Source organism: Vicugna pacos, chromosome X (assembly GCF_048564905.1).
Source record: "Vicugna pacos chromosome X, VicPac4, whole genome shotgun sequence".
In the NCBI taxonomy this organism is placed as follows: Eukaryota; Metazoa; Chordata; class Mammalia; order Artiodactyla; family Camelidae; genus Vicugna; species Vicugna pacos.
In genome coordinates this window covers 106,645,224-106,662,049 of record NC_133023.1, presented here as the reverse complement: position 1 = coordinate 106,662,049, position 16,826 = coordinate 106,645,224, and the positions used below count along the sequence as shown (strand labels likewise).

The following is a 16,826-nucleotide window of genomic DNA, read 5'->3' as shown; positions in this document are numbered from 1 at the left end:
GAGAAGTAATGCTAGCTAGAGTGGACAATAACATGGTTCTGTACTCTTTCTCCTTTGTTATTCCTCTTCCCCAGCAGAAACTATGTCCTCTTCTCCCCCTGGAATGCTGAGCACAAAGTTTTACCCATAGAAGAGGTATAAGAAAACCATGAATGGGAAATAATTGATGAGGTCGCTTTGTGATCCCATAGACCTTGATTTGTAGCTATATTTTCTTTTCTCCTGATTAATATTTTTTTGGTTGGGCAAAAAGTTCTTATGCAGATAGTTCTTTCTTTTTTTCTTTTGTGATATCACCTTCTAATTCTGCCTCACTTACCAAGAGTTACAAACAGACTTCTTGTGCCTGACCCCTCATTACTTTATGTCTTGGACACTTCATCATTTCATTGAACTGTGGGTTGCAAGGTTTCAAATCAACAGTAATACCTGATTTTGACTAGTTCCTACTCATTGTGCTCAACTTTCCTCAAGAGCTCTGGCAGCCCCACTCTCAATCTCTGTAAAATTGTGATCTTTCACTGCTTTTGTCTGATCTCCTCTTTGTGCTAGTGTCTTTCATTTGAGTTTCATATTTTGGTCTCTTGTTTCATTTTTTGCTCTCTTTTTTTCTTTTAGTCATTAATCTGTCTGTTCCTCTGCTGTGAGTGCTTCAGCACTCATCAGAGGGGCCTCTCTATATTTTGGTCTACTAGAAATACCATCAGCAGTTAAGAAGCCCAGCAGTGGCTTTACTCATGTTATGTCCTTAGTCTAGCATGTACTCATAACTCTCTACCATTCAAGATCTTATTCATTCTTTAAGACCTAAATACCATTTCCACCAAGAGGTCTTCCATGGGCTGGAAGACCTGAATTCACAACTTGTTTTTTAAATTTCAGCTCATTCTAGATGAGTGACCTCAAGAAAGTCACTTGACCTCTCTAAGCCATCATGTCCTATCTTTGGTTACAAAATGAAGGCAACTAGCGTACATTGTAGATTTGCTCTTGCAAATCTAATCCAGTAACAAATTCTGCCATCAAAACATCGAAAAATCTGACCATTTCCCATCACCTCTATTGCTACCAGCTTGATGTGAGCCACCATTATCTATCACCTAAATTATTTATTACATAATCCTCCTCTTGCTCAGATGCCACTTGCTCAGTGGAGCCTTTTTGCTGATTAATTGTATTTAAATTTTCACATCAAATTCCAGGTTTATTTCCCCTATAGCAACTATTAAATTATAATAATTTACTTATATTTTATCTGCTTTCCCTCACTTGAATGTAAGTTTTAGGAGGGTAGGGATTTTTGACTCTTTGTTTCACTGCTAAATTGGCAAACACTACTTAGTTCACAGTATGTCCTCAATATTTATTTAATGAATGAACACTTACCTTACAGATTTATTGTGAGAATCAAATGAAATAATATATATGAAAATGTAAGACTAAACATTATAAATGTGTTATTTTTATTGTTTCCCTCAATTGGAATTTACCATTGCTTATCCAAAGCTCATATCTGTTACTAGGATCTTTGTAGCATTTACTTCTTTGCCTTTGGTGGGTGGAGGAGGGGGCGGGAGTTAGTTATTTAGGTGTCTGTATCATAGTTTTTCTCTCTCTGGAAAAAGTGAGGGCTCAGTGTCTCAAACTCAGGCTGGAATTCTTGGTGTCACAGCTAGGTGGGGAATTACTAACTTGTGATGTAAGATAAGAAATATAATGTAAAGATATGAAAATGTAAATGTAGAGATAAGAAATATCTGAAAGAAAATACTCAGGAGTGAAATTGGAAGTGAGATCCCAAGCAGACAATCCAGCTGGTGCAGACTATACCAAGAATAAGAAATCAGTGACCAGGCAACAGTATGGAAATCATAAGATCAGAGTGAGAAAAGTAGGTTTGCTGAGTGAGAAAAGAGAAGGAAAGGTAGAGTATAAAGCCTGGAGAGGTTTCTTAGGTATTGTTGCAAAGCTACACAAATATACTGTATGTTACCTTTGGGCTTGCCTATAGAAGCTCTTCACAGTTCTGATCTGGTTCAGATACCTCCTCTCTGTAATCCTTGCTATAGGTTGAATAAGACCATTGTTTCCCTGGGGACACTAAGTGGAAGGCTTGGAAAGTCTTTGGAACATCATGAAGATGGGAGACATAGCACCATGATGGCTTTTCTGGGTATATTCCACTGAACCACATATAAGAGCTGGCCAACTCATTGCATGCTTAACAACTCCTTTAAAAGATATTCCAGTTTTCTGGATTATCCCAATGAATCCTTGAGAAAGAACAGAATCTAGAGGAAAGGAATGAGGCATAGAAATGCCTACAAGTCAGCTCTAGAGTCAGAAGGCAACTAGTTTGATGATTGCTGTAATCTTGAAGGGCACAGGGGAGTTAATGGTCATACAGCTTTGACCACTAACTTAAAATTTGAGCTGGTAATTCATATCTATTTAAAGGAGGACCAAGTATCATCTTGTTCCCTCTCAAGGTTTAGTATTGGTCAGCATACTCCTTATCCTAACCCCTATTCCAGAAGACATAATGTAGGTCCTTGTGGGAAACCTGGTTTGCTCAGGGAATGATCAGCTACCAGAATGTCACTTGTGGTAGTCATTTTGGGGAAAGCTGCTATTTTTATGGAAAGGCATCTTTTGTCTGGAAGAGTGTACCAATGTAAATTAATCAGTAGAAGTATCACTGGGAGGTATAGTAGTATTGTGATTCTTCAAAAGACCCAGCTGATATGCTCAAAACCCAGAGGAGAGTATGGATAGAAATGAGGTAGCTTGGTTGTCCATGGGGGTAGAAGAGCACTTTGACAGACAGGATAAGAGTAAGCAGAAATGAATGATGTCTTACCCGCCTGGAATAAGAGGTCAGAGATTAAAATCCAGTAATGCTCGGGGGATACTGAGAGTTAGGGAAGGTTTTAGTAAACTTTCAGTCCACATAGGTGCCACAGATTGTGATATAATGTAGGGTGATGTTTCTGATTTGCAGCCACCATAAGTCCCTGAGAGCCATACTCACTGTTATAAATGAGATTATTTGACTCAATAGAATGGCATTGTGGAATGCCTAGATATAGGCTTCCTCTTTCATAATATATGTTGTTTGATAGTTTTTAGCATTCTGTGACTCCAAGTACTGTCTCTTGTATAAACCTGAATATTTAGGTGATTCTGCTATGCATTGGTATGCCTCTTATTCATGCTAAACTTTAAGCAAACATGCAGGAGTAATACAAAATTTTCTATGACTACATGACAATCTCTGTCTCATTATCTTCAGATTCTAGGAGAGGACATCAGGGAGATTGTCAGTGGATAAAACTGAAGAATAAACCATCCACCAGCAATATTGACCAAATCCAAGAATTGCTGAGTATATTTAATTGAATAGGATGAAAAGCCCTCACTTCAGAATTATTGACATCCTTTCAATATCATGCAGAACCTGTGACAGATAAGATGTGGCTCAGAAATTCCACCTCAGGACTAGCAAATATGTATTTCCTCTGGTTGGCTCAGAAAAGATACTAGCATAAGTAGTTAAAAATAACTTAAATCAGGTATTCAAGGGATTTTGAGTTTGAAATGACAAACAGGAAACTATTCAAATATGCCTTGTATCAAGAGGAAGCATTTTTAAAAAACATGGAGCTCATCAAGGCTAGAAAATAGCTGGAGTGTGACACAGATTGTTATCAGCATACTTCTCTTGGTGAAGATCTATTGGGAAGACTGTCTTCCAATCATCATTTTTCTTCTTATGTACAAGATGGCAAGTGCATTGAGGTCCAGTTTGGTCAAGGACAGTTCACTGTGGAGTTTCTACAGGAGGTGAGATCCCAGAAGTGTTGGTAGAAGTGGAGTTGCCTGCATACTAAACATGGAGCCACTTATCAGGGAGGTAGAAAGACCCTGGACTATAAATTGGGATGTAGATCATTGGCTTCAGGAGTGAGAAGTACGTTCACTTGGCAGAAAGTTGAGCCTAAGATGCTAAAATTACTGCTCGGTCTTTTTTTTTTTTTTTTTAGGTGAAAGCAAGTTTATTTAGAGAGATACACACTCCATAGGCAGAGTGGAGTCTGTCTCATTCAGAAGGGAAAATGGCTTAGGAGATACATACTCCATGGGCAGAATATGGGCCATCTCAGAAAGGTGAGAGGGAGAGAGATTGAGAGGTGTGGGGGTGTTTAGTTTAAAGTAAAAGTAGATACACACTCCATAGACAGAATGCAGGCCATCTCAGAAGGTGAGAGAGAGAGAGTGACCACGAGGTGTGGAGTTGTTAGGTTTTATGGGCTCAGTAATTTCATATGCTATTGAGTAGGAGGATTATTCCAACTATTTTTGGGAAAGGGCAAGGATTTCCAGGAAACACCCCCACCACCTACTTTTTGATCTTTTATGGTCAGCCTAGGAACTGTCATGGTGCCTGTGGGTGTGCCATGAGGTTCAAAGTCTACTGGAAGTCTAATATTCCGCCATGTTGGTTTTAACCAATTTGTCCTGTCCTCAACTACTGTGTTATTTCTTCAGTGGTTGTGCCCTGCCCCCTTCCCTCCTATCTCAAATCCCCAGTATCACCATTAAAAAATAAAATCAAATAAAACAGATATGCTTAAAATGTTTAAAATGTCTAAGTTACAAATTTTTTTAGAAAAAAAATTAGGGTATAGTTAACTTAAGGTAGGATCAGGATTAACCCAAGTCTCCAGATTCCTGTAACAATGGTTTTTCCACTCATTAAATTTTATGCTTAAGCTAAAAATCAGTAGGCCCTGGAAAAATACCAGATCATCCTTGTAACATTTAAAAATTTTTTTCAGCTGTTTTAAAGATTCCATTGCTTTTTCTCTGGCTTTCAGCTTGTTCTGGCCCAAGGATGTGCCTCTAGAGTGGGGAACACATTGTGAAGTAAGCCTACAACTTATTTCCTGGTCATTATTTGGGATTTGCTTCTACTTTCCTCTCTAATTTTGTTATGACATTGCCTTAGAGAAATCCTACTAGGTCTTGGGATGGCCTTCATTTTCAGTGAAAGACTATGAACCACTGAAGAGGCAGCTATGATGGTTTTATTTCTTCCTTACTTGTTACTTAAATTTCTTCCTATGTGGGTGTCTAGGTCCACACATCTGCCCTTTTTTCCTCTGGAGCTACAAATCCAAATATTTCCTTTGGTCTCCATCACAAGGAAGGTATGCCACTTAAAAGGTCTGAGGGTAAAGATATTCTAGGAAGGTGTGTCTATAGACCTATATTAATGTGACTAGGAGCACTGAGTACAGCAACCTTTCTTGAGCAAAGTCAAAATACCATTTGAGTATTTTCTTCCCATGGGCCAAATCCTGGATATTATTACTTTTTTCTACCCCCTTCTTTACTACATTAGTGCTTATTTCTTGTTTTTGCCACTGGTCCTATCTCTTCAGTTCTAATTCTGTGTCTCTGATCTACCTTGGGCTTAGAAACCAGAAAACCAAAGAATCAGAGACTATTTTTCTGAAATGGACTTTAGAGATCTCTGTTATGAAACTCTTCATATTCTAGTTAAGGAAACCTAGGCTCAGGGAGATAAAAGTCTCATTCAAGATCATAGAGCTTGTCAATAGCACTACTTGAGCTTGTACCAAGATCTTCTGAAATTAGATTCAATGCTTTTTCCACTACATTCTGCATAAGTATTGGGTTAGTTAACGGATAATAGGTGTACAGGAAAAGGAAAGGTTGGAGGCAGGAAACATCTAGAATGAGTGAAAGATAAATGGGACCATTTGAATTGACACTTAAAATATGTACTGATACTTTACAATTTAAATATCAAATACTAGATTAAGGAATGAGATAATGATGAGGAAGATGAAAGGCTGAGGATGATGGTACAAGAATCAGTATTTTTGTGAAACCAGTGAATGGAGTAGAGTGATCTGAATGACGTCTACTGCCTACAACTGTATCTGGCTTGGCACTGAAAGACGGATTTGGGGGTCTCATTAAGAATGAAGTTTCTGAGAATTTTAGGAAATGGGCAGTGAACTTTGTTCTATAATACCTTTGTGAGGGTCAAGATTTGAACAACAGTGGAATTAATGAGAACCTATGGTGGTTAAGTTGGGGTGATTATGGTCTCTTTTAAATCTTGTGGTATTTCTTACTGGTGTTTTGTTATAAATGTATGTTGTGTGATACTAGCTATTAAAGATTTGCTGTACATTCCAGGTACCAGACACTGGATGGAGCAGCATAACACAGTGCTAGACCTCTAGCCTACCAAATGTCAAAAGTTATGAGCATTTAACCACTAGGTCCTAAAAATTAAAGAAAAAAAAGAAAAATTAAAAAAAGAAAAAAGTTATGAGCTTAGCCCAAACAGCTTGCAAAAGGAGGCATGAGCCAATTGCAGAGCTTAGATTAGAGTTTAGGACTGCTAACACAGACTTTTATGATTTCTTTCCTAAACCACTTGTTTGTGATTCCTCTGGAGACCTTATCTGTGATTAATGCTAGTAGTGGGGGGAATCACAGAGTACTTACAATATCTCAGTCCCCAGGGATTGTCAAAGAGAAATGAAAAGGCCATTAACAGGAGAACAGAGCACTCCAGATTTCAGATCTTCAAGCGCCTGTCCATAAGTCACTGTAGCCCACTCACTAAATCCACATCACTAGCAGAGCCACTAGTCACATGGGAGCTCATTTCTAGTAGCCTAGTCTCTCTTCAAGATGATAAGTGTGCATAAGAATAAGCACTTATTCTCCCAAATCCCCAGTGATATGGAAGTAAGAAAACAGAAAATTAGGGCTTTGTTCTTTTAGCCAAAGTCCCAGTACTTAAAGCCTCACTATTCTTAGGAAGACTTGTCATTGGGAAGGATTGAGGAGTTCATCATGGCCTCTAATGAAATAAAGAGGGATGGTTGGCTTTTGTTCATATCACTCATTTTATGATCCTGTCTCCAGTGCAATTGTGACAGAGTTTAATCAGAAAACATATTTCAGGATGCCAGCGAAAAATCAGACCTGAGCCAGAGGAAAGTAAATGAGGGATAGTGAGTGTGCTTAAAACCATATCAAAAGAGGGAAACACAAAGGGAGTCAGGATATTTAGTCTGGAAAGTAACAAGATGGGCAGACTTAGGGGTAGCATGATCACTTTCTTTCAATCTCTGAAGGTCTTTAAATCTCAAAGACTGATAAGAAGACTTTGTTTTGTGGGTCCAAAGGACAATGCTAAGACAATGCTTGTGTGTTCTGGGATGGAGCAGCTAGGGTTGCTCTACTCTGGCTTCTCCTCAATGGAGAAAACTCGTGGTTTCTCGGGGATCTATTTGAACTCAAACTACAAAATACAGTTTGTTATGAGCAACATAGTCAATATAAACTGATCACTTGCTGATTGGCTTAACTTCACTCTTTCAGAACAAAAACAAGCTGGAATGACATTAGGAACTGGTTGATAAGGTCCCCACCAAGGTGAATCCCACCCAGGGCTAAGGGCATGTGTGTTCATGTAAATACAGGAGATTGCAAGCACTTTCAATATCACAGTAAATTGGCAAAAGTAAAAGCTAATTCTATTCACCTTTGCTTTCAGAGGGTAACTCTGGTAGGAAATTGGATCCCCAAAGTAAATAAAGAGCAAGCCAAGGGGCATCTGAAAACGTTTGTTTAAAAAAAAGAAAAAACCCACTCTTCTCTACCTACTAATTCATTTTTCACGTTTGTCTACACTGAGAAGGCTGTGAACAGAGGCTAGACCATGAATTGTAGCACTCACCAGTTTTAGTCTAATTCACCAGTCTTTTCACTTAATTAAATGAAATAGGAAACTCCTAATCATTCCTTCACACAAAGGAGCTCAAGTAGTGGGCTGATACTCTCTTCTTTGTCCAAGACTCAGGACCTTAGATTTCTGGGTGAGTTCTGTCCACTTGGCCTCATGGGTGGCTCATATGGTCTTGCCTCTGGAATAATATTAAGCAGCAGCAGCAGCTAACATATAATGAACACTGGATTTGTTCTAACTAGTGGTCTAAATACTGTCTCCTTAAATCCTTGGAGCAATTCTGAGGTACGTGCTATCATTATCCCAATTTTCCAGGCACAGAGGAGTTAAATGACAAAAGGCACACAAAAAGTAAATGGCAGAACCTATATTCAAACCCAGTTAGTTATGCTTTTAATAACTGTACAGTATTTCTGCAGGGTACTTCTCTATGTGTTGTCACATACCCTGCTCCAAGGCAGCTGGATTTCCTAGTCAAAAAATGGGATTTAGTCATTGGATCTTTGTGGTCCCTATGTGGAACACTGAGGGAATGTCAAATATCCCTGTGTTTGCCTGGCCTTAGACCAGAGGATCAGTGATCTAAGGATGGGAACATAAATTCAGGTCCCTCCCTCACTTGTGCTTCCATAATACAAGCAACAATTCCTGTCTCCACATCCTACTGCATTAGAGATTTCTGACTCCTCTAGTGAAAAGAACACTACCTTTCTTTTTCTCTTAGCATTTTTCTCTTGCTTTGTCTTCCTCTATTGCTCTTAGCTCTTGCTGTCTCTTGGCATCCAGCTTTCTGTTTAATTTCCTCTTCTCACTCCCTTCCTTTTTGTCTGTTCTCATTGTCTTCTTCCTGTTCATCCTTTCTTTCCTGCTTTTCCCTCCAATCATTTTCTAATTACCTCTCCCTTCCTTCCTTCCTTCCTTCCTTCCTTCCTTTCTTTCTTCCTCACTTTTCTTTCTTCCTTCCTTCCTTCCTTCCTTCCTTCCTTTCTTTCTTCCTCACTTTTCTTTCTTTCTTTCTTTCTTTCTTTCTTTCTTTCTTTCTTTCTTTCTTTCTTTCTTTCTTTCTTTCTTTCTTTCTTTCTTTCTCTTTCTTTCTTTTTTTTCTTCCTTCCTTCCTTCCTTCCTTTTCTTTCTTTCCTTCTTTCCCCCTTCTTTACTGTATCTCCCTTTCATTTCATACCACTTCCCCTAATTCTCTTATACACCAGATTCTTTCAAAATGGGACAGAAACGGAGAAAGATGGGATTTGGTATCCAGTGTATTAGACCAAACTTCCCAACTCTCCCTGTGCATACACAGAGAAAGTTATGAAGCTTGGCTGAGCCCTAGTTCCTTGGGAAAGCATCCTCTCCCCACATTGTTTCATTCTTAGCAATCAATGGGTGTCTTTTAAATGAGACTGAACAGTTGAGAGAGATTTGCATTAAACCTTTTTGGGCTGCAAGCCCTGTGCTTGCCTAGTCTGGAGACAGAACAAAGAGACCAGAGTTAGCGACAGAGACACCAATGTCTTTATGGATAAGGGGATCTTACATGTCTGAAGCAAGGTCCTGGAGCAACACCCTACAATGTGTGACAGAGACAAGCAGGACATGGTGAAAGTCTTCACTTGGAAGTGGGGGTGGGGGGATTTATAGGGGAAATTGACTTCAGGTTGGCTCATTGGTTGCCAGGGAAACCAACAGAAGGGCTTATCTCTCACCACCCCTTTGATAAGCTATCATAGTAATGATGTTTTGACATAAAAGTTAGAATGATCCCTAGCTGGGGTCAGAGGCAAGTATATAGGCATTTACTGATTAGGCTCTATGGTTAAGAGGGAAGGTCAGTCATGTGATTAGGGTGTAGGTGAGACAGGGACTGATTGAGCAGGGGATGTACAAGAGAACAGCCATCTTGAGTGGCCTGATCTTACAAACCTCCTATCTTCTTCAGACAGCACAGAAAACTTGCCTCTTGTTACCATTGGGCACCTTTAGTCAGATGCTTTTTGCTTGGCCCTACAGTCAGAGTTCCTAGTTAGAGCAGAGAGAAAATTCAGAATTTGTTTGGTACCAAGCCCTCACTGTACAAGAGAGTGACCAAGAGGAAAAAAAGTCTTGTTCAAGGCACTCAGCAAGTCAAGGGCAGAGATCCAGAAATCAAGCCTTCCCATCTCAGCCCAATACTTTTTATTATAGCCACTTTGCTTTCTACATACAGTGGCTTCATTCTTCTCTTGCAACTAGAGCAGTCTTCTGCTAATTGACTTTATCACCATTATCTCTCTTCTCCTTTTTCTCTTGTAGTCTGAGCCCCCTGTTTTTATTCTACATAACTATCTTACAATTTTACAGTTAAATTGCTTTAGAAAGTTGTCCTATGTCTAACTATGTCCTGCCTGGAATTTTGGAATCAAATGTAATTGTGGTCTCCCCCATTAATTAATTACTTTTGTTTTATGTGCTTTGAGGTAGGGCAGTATTTCTCCAGCCAATGAATCTGGCAGTATATCTGAAAGGACAAGTCTTTAGGGGGCATGTTCTGCATTCTGAAGTGTTATCTCTTCTTCTTGAAGCACGAAAATGGCTCCAAGGGAGGCCTGAGCTCTAGATGAGAGCCCAACTATTTAAAACATAACTCTAGTTTCAGAGACATGTCATTTGCTGATTAAGCTTGGAAGTAAATTGTGTATTTTGACTATAGCTTTGATAATTATTAAATGATATTCATAGTTTCTTCTGAAAATGGAATGTTCGTGGCTGTGTGCAGTGGCCTTGAGTATAATTTATGCCTGTGAAGGGGAGAACTATATTAAGCCAAAGGGATGGCTCTGGAAAATGGGAGGTCAACAAGATATAAATTACATCTGGGCCAGGACCCAGGACAGGATGAACATAGTGAATATGCTATAAATGGAGTAGCTGTGTTCCCTACCTCTCTATAAGAAAAAAAGGAATCATGTAATGTACAGCACAGGAAGTATAACCAGTGTCTTATCATAACTTTTTTTTAACATTTTTTATTGATTTATAATCATTTTATAATGTTGTGTCAAATTCCAGTGTTCAGCACAATTTTTCAGTCATTCATGGACATATACACACTCATTGTCACATTCTTTTCTCTGTGAGTTATCATAACATTTTGTGTATATTTCCCTGTGCTATACAGTGTAATCTTGTTTATCTATTCTACAATTTTGAAATCCCAGTCTATCCCTTCCCACCCTCCACCCCCCTGGCAACCACAAGTCTGTATTCTCTGTCTATGAGTCTATTTCTGTCCTGTATTTACGCTTTGTTTTTGTTTGTTTGTTTCTTTGTTTGTTTGTTTTTATTTTTGTTTTTTAGATTCCACATATGAGCAATCTCATATGGTATTTTTCTTTCTCTTTCTGGCTTACTTCACTTAGAATGACATTCTCCAGGAGCATCCATGTTGCTGCAAATGGCATTATGTTGTCAGTTTTTATGGCTGAATAGTATTCCATTGTATAAATATACCACCTCTTCTTTATCCAGTCATCTGTTGATGGACATTTAGGCTGTCTCCATGTCTTGGCTATTGTACATAGTGCTGCTATGAACACTGGGGTGCAGGTGTCATCCTGAAGTAGGGTTCCTTCTGGATACAAGCCCAGGAGTGGTATTCCTGGGTCATATGGTAAGTCTATTCCTAGTCTTTTGAGGAATCTCCATACTATTTTCCACAGTGGCTGCACCAAACTGCATTCCCACCAGCAGTGTAGGAGGGTTCCCCTTTCTCCACAGCCTCTCCAGCATTTGTCATTTGTGGACTTTTGAATAATGGCCATTCTGGCTGGTGTGAGGTGATACCTCATTGTAGTTTTGACTGCGGCATTGGGAGGGGCAGTGACCCATCTGCCCACAGCAGAGGAGAACTGCACCTGACCCAGTGTTAGGAGGAAGCACGATCTGCTTGCCGACAGGCACTGGGAGCAGCACAGAAGGGGGCGCCAATGGAGGGCCTCTGGAAACAGCAAGCTGAGCTTCCAAAACAGGACGAAGACAGAAAGACTTCACATTAAAAGCACACAGACTCCAGGAGAACACCGACAACCCCCCTTTTTTTTTTTAAATCTGTTTTTACCTGTTCTATTTTCTATTACCCTCTTAATTTTTACTTCTTAATTCATTTCTATTTCTCTTGGGTTTTGATGTCCTGTTATTGATTAGAGACAGGTTTCAAATACATCTTTTCATCCCCCCCCTTTTTAAAAGGTTTTAAAAGGACGTCTCAACCCGATTGATACTCTGCTTCAACTTGCTCTTCTATTATTCATTATACACTGTTTTCAAACCTTCTTTCTCCCTTCTTTTAAAATTCTTTCTCTCTCTTTCTTATTTTTTCTTTTTTTCCTAAGTCTTATTCCTAAATAGGCATTAGATAGATAAACTCCTTAAAGACCAAAATAGATAACTGATACTCCATAAACCACAGTGCCAGAGAGTTATGAGCAAGATGAAGAAGCAGAGAAACCTTTCCCAATTAAAATGCAAATCAAAACTTATCATAACTTTAAATGGAGTATAATCTATAAAAATATTGAATCACAATATTGTACACTTGAAACTAATATAACATTGTAAATCAACTGTACTTCAATTTAGAAAAAGAAAACATAAATTTTTAAAATAAAAAATATATAGTGCGATAGACTGCAGTAACCAGCCTCATTATAGTATACATACATCAAGTCCTATGTGGGCTTTGTTGGTATTAGCTTTGCTATTGGTATGTTCTACTGGATTCAGGTATGCTTGATTGGAGTGGGCATTGTTTGAATTTACTGTGATGATGGGGTGCTTGATAGGCTAGAATGGACTTTCCTGCCCTGGAGAAGTCTGCCCTGTGCTCTATTTGAGGTATGCTGGAGTGGGTGGGCTAGTCTGGGTTGCAATGAGGTAAACAGGGCTGACAGAATGAGGAGAAAAGAAACTTAGCAGTCAAATAACTTCACTTCTCTGAGTATCACTTTCCAACTTGGCAACTCTAGGTGTGATGAAATTCATCCATTCATACCAAATCTGTTCAGTGAGCACCATCTGAGTAACAGGCTCCTTTTCTATGTACTGAGGATACAGAGATAACAAAACAGGGATACTGCCCTTCAGGAGCGATTGGGTCATGTGGGAAGGCAGAAAGGTAAACAGACTGTTATAGAAAAAAATGCAAAGAGAGTGTATTAGGTAATATCACTCATCTCCAAATCTCACTTAACCTCAAAAAAGCTTATTTCTCATTGATGCAAAGTCTGTTGTAGATCCAGGCAACTCTCCAGGGCAGTTGATCTCCATGTGTTGGCTCATCATTCCAGGCTGTTTCAATCTTAAATTAGCTCCATATCAACATATGTTTCCATGGTGACCATGGCAGAGAGAGTCTTGTATTGGACATTAAATGTTCCAGCCAGAGAGTGACACATATTTCCTTCTGCAACCAAAACCAGTCATATGGTGCCTCCCCACTTTAAGTGGGCAGGGGAGTGGAAGTACCATCATCCTATGTTCCTGGAAGGGGAAAAGAGTTGGGTATTGGAACATTTGTAACCTGCCACAGGAAAGGATAATCCTGATGTGAGAGCCCAGCATGAGTGAATGTCAGAGACCTCTAAGGACTCTCCGTAAGCTTTGGAGTTTGCAGAGTCTGCTATCATCTTCAATGATGCCTGAAGGGATGGGCTTTGTACCTATACCTAGCATATTCTCTGTGAAGAAATAGTACAAATGAGAATTTTTAAAGGGGCTTTCCTATGATTGTACCAAGTGTACTTTCTTGGAAGCAACAAGCTGGCTATCATTTGGAGTACTGCACGGGACTCTCTCTCTGCTAAGGCAACAGACTTTCATGACAATCCGCTTTTCTACTTTCTTTGGACCAGATGCAGTGACTGAAGTGAAGACTGACATCTATGTGACCAGTTTTGGCCCCGTGTCAGACACTGACATGGTAAGTATAATTTCTGCAAAGGTAAAAGTGAAAAATGATGCAATAGATCAAAGAAAATAAATTGGGGTTTTCCTCTGGCAGGGCTTTGGAGCTATGTTCTAAGGAGAAGTCTTATCTCATGAATTCCCTACCCTCACCACCCTACACTTAGCCAAATCCATCTTTTGCCCTGCTCTCCCAACCTGTTCACTTATCAAGCATATATCCCCTATTGGGAGTACCCTTCCCTTCTTTCTGAAACATATCTTTTGAAATTCAGCTTGGCTCCCTATCCCCAATTAAACTTTCTCTGACCTCTTGGTTCACATGTTGCTGGCACCACATACATATTAGCCCAGACAGGTCATGTGAGGAGTGCACTGTGGTGGGGACTTTCAGTCTAGCTACTGGTAGTGTCATCCAAGAAGTCCATTCTTTGTAAACAGGCTCTATTCACCAGGGAAGTGGACAGACCCAGGTGATGCAAAGTGTTGAAAGGAAGAGTCAAACCTACTTCTAGAAACTGGTCCTTCTACAAATATAAGGAGGAGGAGAGCTACAGAGCAGATTCAAGGAATAGGGCAGGGCACAGCAGAGCTAGGCAGGGGATGACTCATGAGCCATCTGCAAACACTTCCCCTTCTCCTACTGTTCTCCCTTGCTGCCAAGGCAAAGAATCTATGGAGAGTTGAGGCAGGAGACCCTGTCCTAATGGACTTACTTCAGATACCAAATATCAGATATTTGACTGAAAATTATCATGAAGGAAAATAAAGACACTGTATCTCCTCAGCATGCCTGACAGTTATTAGATTCTCAATAAAGTTTTGTTGAATGAGTGACTTTGTGTTGAAAATTAAAATCTTAAAATCAGAAAAAAATATGTTCAAAAATATGAAATGTCCATGCTCACTACTTAGACTTTTTTCTGTGTCTTTATCTTCAATGGACTACTACTTAGCAGAGGACAAAGCTTCTTTACACTTGTTAGGTAAATACATATGGTTGTGTAGTGTTATTTGTTATATGTATATATATATATATATATATATATATATATATATATATATATATATATTTCATTAAAGGTTATTACAAAATATTGACTATAGTTCCCTGTGCTATATGTAAGAAATTTGTTTTTTGTTTTTGTTTGTTTTTTTCATATATATATATATATATATATATATAGAGAGAGAGAGAGAGAGAGAGAGAGAGAGAGGTATAGTCAGTTTACAATGTTGTGTCAATTTCTGGTGTGCAGCACAATTCTTCAGTCATACATGAATATGCATATATTTATTTTCATCTTCCTTTTTACCATAAGCTACTGCAAGATATTGAATATAGTTCCTTGTGCTATACAGTATAAACTTGTTTAACTCTTTTATTTATTCCAGTCAGCATCTGCAAATCCTGAACTCCCAATTTATCCCCTCCCACCCCTCTTCCTCCTGGCAAACACAAGTCTGTATTCTATGACTGTGAGTCTGTTTCTATTTATGTGTAAGTTCATTTGTCTTTTTTTTTTAGATTCCACATATGAGCGATCTCATATGGTATTTTTCTTTCTCTTTCTGACTTGCTTCACTTAGAATGACATTCTCCAGGGACATCCATGTTGCTGCAAATGGCATTATATTGTCAGTTTTTATGGCTGAATAGTATTCCATTGTATAAATATATCACATCTTCTTTATCCAGTCATCTGTCGATGGACATTTAGGCTGTTTCCATGTCTTGGCTACTGTAAATAGTGCTGCTATGAACATTGGGGTGCAGGTGTCTTTTTGAAGTAGGGTTCCCTCTGGATATATGCCCAGGAGTGGGATTGCTGGGTCATATGGTAAATCTATTCCTAATCTTTTGAGGATTCTCCATATTGTTTTCCACAATGGCTGCACCAAACTGCATCCCCACCAACAGTGAAGGAGGGCTCCCTTTTCTCCACAACCTCTCCAGCATTTGTCATTTGTGGGCTTTTGAATGATGGCCATTCTGACTGGTGTGAGGTGATACCTCATTGTAGTTTTGATTTGCATTTCTCTGATAACTGGTGATATTTAGCATTTTTTCATGTGCCTATTGGTTATTCATATGTCTTCACTGGAGAATTGCTTGTTTAGGTCTTCTGCCCATTTTTGGATTGGGTTGTTTGTTTTTTTCTTATTAAGTCATATGAGCTGTTTATATATTCTGGAAATCAAGCCCTTGTCAGTTTCATCTTTTGCAAATATTTTCTCCCATTCCATAGGTTGCCATTTTGTTTTGCTTATGATTTTCTTTACTATGCAAAAGATTAAAGTTTAATTAGGTCCCATTTGTTTATTTTTACTTTTATTTCTATTGCTTGGGTAGACTGCCCTAGGAGAACATTGCTGAGATGTCTGTGCTGGCAGAATAACCCTCCAGACTTCAGATAATACTATAGAGCTACAGTCATCAAAACAACATGGTATTGGTACAAAAGCAGACATATAGACCAATACAACAGAATAGAGAGCCCAGAAATGAACCCACAAACTTTTGGTCAACTAATCTTTGACAAAGGAGGCAAGAATATACAATGGAATAAAGACAGTCTCTTCAGCAAATGGTGTTGGGAAAACTGGACAGCAGCATGTAAAACAATGAAGCTAGAACACACCCTTACACCATATACAAAAATCAACTCAAAATGATTTAAAGACTTAAACATAAGACAAAACATAATAAACCTACTAGGAGCAAACAAAGAAATTTGTTTTTTAATCTATTTTTATATATAGTGGTTAACATTTGCAAATATCAAACTCCCAAATTTGTCCCTTCCCCCCCTTTCCCCCAGTAACCATAAGATTGTTTACTATGTCTGCAAGTCTGTTTCTGTTTTATAGATGAGTTCATTAGTGTCCTCTTTTTTCTTTTTTTTATATTCCACATATGAGTGATATCATATGTTATCTTTCTTTCTCTTTCTGGCTTACTTCACTTAGAGTGAATATCTCTGGTTCCATCCATGTTGCTGCAAATGGAATTATTTTATTTTATTTTTTATGACTGAGTGTATTTCACTGTATAGATATCTTTATCCAGTCTTTTATCAATGGACATTTA

The 16,826-nt window shown here is 38.7% G+C and overlaps 1 protein-coding gene across 1 annotated transcript in view; it reads left to right on the top strand.

Annotated features, from left to right (window-relative positions):
* GABRA3 (gamma-aminobutyric acid type A receptor subunit alpha3) overlaps positions 1–16,826 on the top strand; it is a 243,903-nt gene that overhangs the window by 142,404 nt on the left and 84,673 nt on the right. Inside the window, exon 4 of the mRNA XM_072956507.1 lies at positions 13,684–13,751. Coding sequence (XP_072812608.1) covers positions 13,684–13,751 — 68 coding nt within the window. The remainder of the gene's footprint in view (positions 1–13,683; positions 13,752–16,826) is intronic.